This window comes from Phasianus colchicus, chromosome 31, assembly GCF_987193195.1.
Source record: "Phasianus colchicus chromosome 31, bPhaCol1.hap1.1, whole genome shotgun sequence".
In the NCBI taxonomy this organism is placed as follows: Eukaryota; Metazoa; Chordata; class Aves; order Galliformes; family Phasianidae; genus Phasianus; species Phasianus colchicus.
In genome coordinates, this window is record NC_143466.1 from 472,664 (window position 1) to 476,735 (window position 4,072).

Consider the following 4,072-nt stretch of genomic DNA (forward strand, 5'->3'; position numbering starts at 1 on the left):
AAGCATTTGCCACCATCCATGAGTCAGTGTAAAGATAAAGCATTGGCCACCTCTCCCGTTCAGCCACATCCAAGGCCAGTTGGACAGCCTTTACCTCTGCAAATTGGCTTGATTCTCCTTTCCCTTCAGTGGCCTCTGCAACTTGTCGTGTGGGGCTCCACACAGCAGATTTCCATCTGCGATGCTTTCCCACAATACGACACGATCCATCAGTGAACAGGGCATACTTTCTTTCATTTTCTGGTAATTCATTGTATGGTGGGGCCTCTTTAGCTCGTGTTACTTCTTCTGCTGGTATTCCAAACTTTTTACCTTCAGGCCAGTCCATGATGACCTCTAGGATTCCTGGACGGCTGAGGTTCCCCATCCGCTCTCTTTGCGTAATCAACGCAATCCACTTACTCCAAGTGGCATCAGTTGCGTGATGGGTGGGGGGAACCTTTCCTTTAAACATCCAGTTCAGCACTGGTAGTCGAGGTGCCAGAAGGAGCTGTGTTTCAGTACCGACCACTTGAGAAGCAGCCCGAACCCCCTCATACGCGGCTAAGATCTCCTTTTCAGTTGGCGTGTAGCCCTCTTCTGACCCCTTGTAGGCCCGACTCCAGAATCCCAGGGGTCGGCCTCGGGTCTCTCCTGAGGATCTTTACCACAAACTCCAAGTGGGACCTTTCTCTCCAGCAGCAGTGTAGAGGATGTTCTTTATATCCTGCCCTGTCCGTACTGGCCCTAAGGCCACGGCACGGGCTATCTCCTGTTTAGTCTGTTCAGAAGCCTGCTGCTGCTCAGGGCCCCATGTAAACTCATTCTTCATTCGCGTCACATGATAAAGGGGGCTTACAATGAAGCTATAGTTTGGTACATGCATTCTCCAAAAGCCCACTACACCCAAAAAAGATTGTGTCTCTTTCTTACTAGTGGGTGGAGACATAGCGGTGATTTTGTTGATCACATCTGTTGGGATGTGACGACGGCCATCTTGCCACTTTATACCTATGAACTGAATCTCCTGAGCAGGTCCTTTCACTTTGCTCCGCTTAACAGCAAAACCAGCACGCAGAAGAATCTGGATTATTCGCTCTCCTTTTGTGAAGACTTCTTCTGCTGTATCGCCCCACACAACGATATCATCAATGTACTGCAAGTGCTCAGGGGCACTGCCCTGTTCTAGTGCAGTTTGGATCAACACGTGGCAAATTGTTGGGCTGTGTTTCCACCCCTGGGGCAAACGGTTCCAAGTATACTGAACACCCCTCCAGGTGAAAGCGAACTGTGGCCTACATTCTTTGGCCAAAGGAATGGAGAAAAACGCATTAGCAATGTCAATGGTGGCATACCATTTCACTGCTTTTGATTCCAGTTCATACTGGAGTTCTAACATGTCCGGCACAGCAGCACTCAGTGGGGGTGTGACCTCATTCAGGCCACGATAGTCCACCGTCAGCCTCCATTCTCCGCTGGCTTTACGCACTGGCCATATGGGGCTGTTAAAAGGCGAGTGAGTTTTGCTGATCACTCCCTGACTCTCTAGTTGACGAATCAACTTATGAATGGGGAGCAAGGAATCCTTGTTGGTGCGGTACTGCCGTCTGTGCACCGTTTTTGTAGCTCCTTTACTTGTAGCAACCCCACAACAGACGGATCTTCTGACAGGCCAGGCAAAACAGACAGCTGCTTAATGTTGTTTGTGTCTACAGCAGCTATTCCAAAGGCCCATCGATACCCCTTAGGATCCTTGAAATGCCCCCTTCTGAGGTAATCAATACCAAGTATACATGGAGCCCCTGGACCAGTCACAATAGGGTGCTTTTGCCAGTTCCTACCAGTGAGGCTTATCTCGGCCTCCAACAGTCAATTCTTGAGAGCCCCCAGTCACTCCGGAAATATGGATTGATTCTGTCCCTTCATAAGTCGAGGGCATCAGAGTGCACTGTGCACCGGTATCCACCAATGCCTTATATTTCAGTGGTTCTGATGTGCCAGGCCATCGGATCCACACAGTCCAATAAACTCTATTATCCCTTTCCCCCCCCTGACTGAGGGCAGGGCCCCTCTATTCATTACCTGTGGTAACCGGAGCAACTGCGCTGGCGGTTGATCTGCCTTGTAATTCTCTCACCCGTGCTCGTAGTACATGAGTAGCTTGGTCGTGCCACTTCCTCATGTCTTCTCCATGGTCACATAAGTAACGCCACAAGGCAAGTCGCGATGTAGGATTCCTTCCTGGAGCTGGAGAGCGTTTGCCTCTAACAGCTGAGATTTTTGATTTTGCACCTGAGAAGGAGGGTTCATCGTCTTTAGTTAGTTCGATCCGTATTAGTTTCATCAGCTCCTTCAGTAGACTCTTTTGACTATTCTGATCTTCATCAAGCGTTTCTGATACTTCTACAGGTTTGTCACGATTCATCAGTGAAGACATTTGCTCTCGCATTTCATTCAGTTGCTCCGTCATTTGTGAGATGGCGGCGATGGCGGCGCGAGTTGGGGGTAGATGTTGTTCATAGCTTTGGAGCATAAGAATCAATTCATAAACTAAGGGGCTTCTCTGTTGGTCCTGGTATCTGTCCGATGCTGCCAATAGTGCAGAGGCGTATCTGGCTGGTGCTGTTGATGTGAGTTGCTGCCACATTTCACGCGTTGTTCTCACTCTCTCAGGGTCATGGCCTTGTGGGTCGTTAAAAACACAGTTCGGGTCATACAGCATTTCCACCACGGCTATTTCCCTCAAATACTGGATACCCTGTTCAACTGTATCCCATCTTTTCGTCACAGGCTTCAAGCCGCTTTTGAAGGGGTACCTTTCCTTCACGGCTGTTAATACTCGTTCCCAGAGGGAGGCAGCCCCATCCAGACATCGACTAATTCCTCTGTCAATAGCTGGATCTCTGGCAATGGCTCCTAATTGGCGAGCTTCGTTACCATCTAGAGACAAGCTACTGGCCCCGTCGTCCCAACAGCGAACTAACCAGGAAACGATAGCTTCATTTGGGCGCCGTGTAAATTCTTTTCTTGAGCCTTGGATTTCAGTCATCTTCAGAGGCCGACGAGTAGTAATAGAAACTTCCTCTTCATCACTCTCTTCTGTATGTCTCTTAGTTTTTCCTTTTGCCTTTCTTGATGTTGGTGGTTTCGAGGAGGGCCCCTCAGCTGGATCTTCCTCCACCTCCTCCTCCTCCTCTTCTTCTTTTTTCCGTTCTAGACGTGAGGACACTCATTTCCATTTCTTGCCCTCCACAGGGGCAACTGATGTTGTTACTGGTGTCTCCTGTAATTGATCAGATTTGACTTCCCCTTTGGCTTGAACCTCAGCTCGGAAACGCTCTCTCTCCAAAACAGTATTATATAGGGCACGGTAAGCACAAGCCAAACCCCAAATAAGTTGTACCTCCTTAGATTTACCTGAGCCGCACTGCCCCTGTTCCAAATACTGGCTAAGTTTCTGGGGATCCCACAGGTGCTCAAGAGTGAAATCCCATGACATTGCGGGTCCCCATGCTTCTAAGATTTTTCCTAAACCTCTCCATATTCCCTGCCAGTCAGCATTCTCTGGTTCTGGAGGAGACTCCTTCTGCTTACTATTCCTGTATAGGACTACATTCAGGGAGAGTGATATGAACAGGACTGTTATTACGCCCACAAGCATGAGAGTTAAGTCAGCACTGGAAAAACGTCTGATAAACCAAAAGGAAAACCTGGAAACTGGTTTGAACATTGTGTGGTTTGTAAAATTAGCTATTCCATCTGGGATGTAGTTGCTCGTGAAATTAGCCATTCCATCTGGGATGCAAGTGTCAAAATTCATATTAAACATTGCATATAGGTACCAAGATAGGTACCATACAGGCGTCTCCGTCAGTGCCCTTATGTAGTTATATACGTACACCATTCCACAACAAGTAAAGATGACATTGATGATTCGCCAGTAGGCCACAAGAAACACCATAGCTTTTAATCCCTTACTCAGCGTTTCCACGAAAAAGAGTGGGTTCATCGCTGGTTTCTGCTCAAAAAGGGTTAATGAATTGAAACTAACAAGGGGGGGGGGGAAGAGAAAAAAAAGGCACTACCCAGACTA

The 4,072-nt window shown here is 48.2% G+C and overlaps 1 protein-coding gene across 1 annotated transcript; it reads right to left on the minus strand.

Moving 5' to 3' along the window:
• Nucleotides 1-750: 750 nt before the first annotated feature.
• LOC149914106 (uncharacterized) lies at nt 751-3,832 on the minus strand. Its single transcript, XM_090127659.1, has one exon. The coding sequence runs from the start codon at nt 3,026-3,028 to the stop codon at nt 2,051-2,053; it is 978 nt and encodes a 325-aa protein (XP_089983785.1). The 5' UTR covers nt 3,029-3,832; the 3' UTR covers nt 751-2,050.
• Nucleotides 3,833-4,072: the final 240 nt, after the last annotated feature.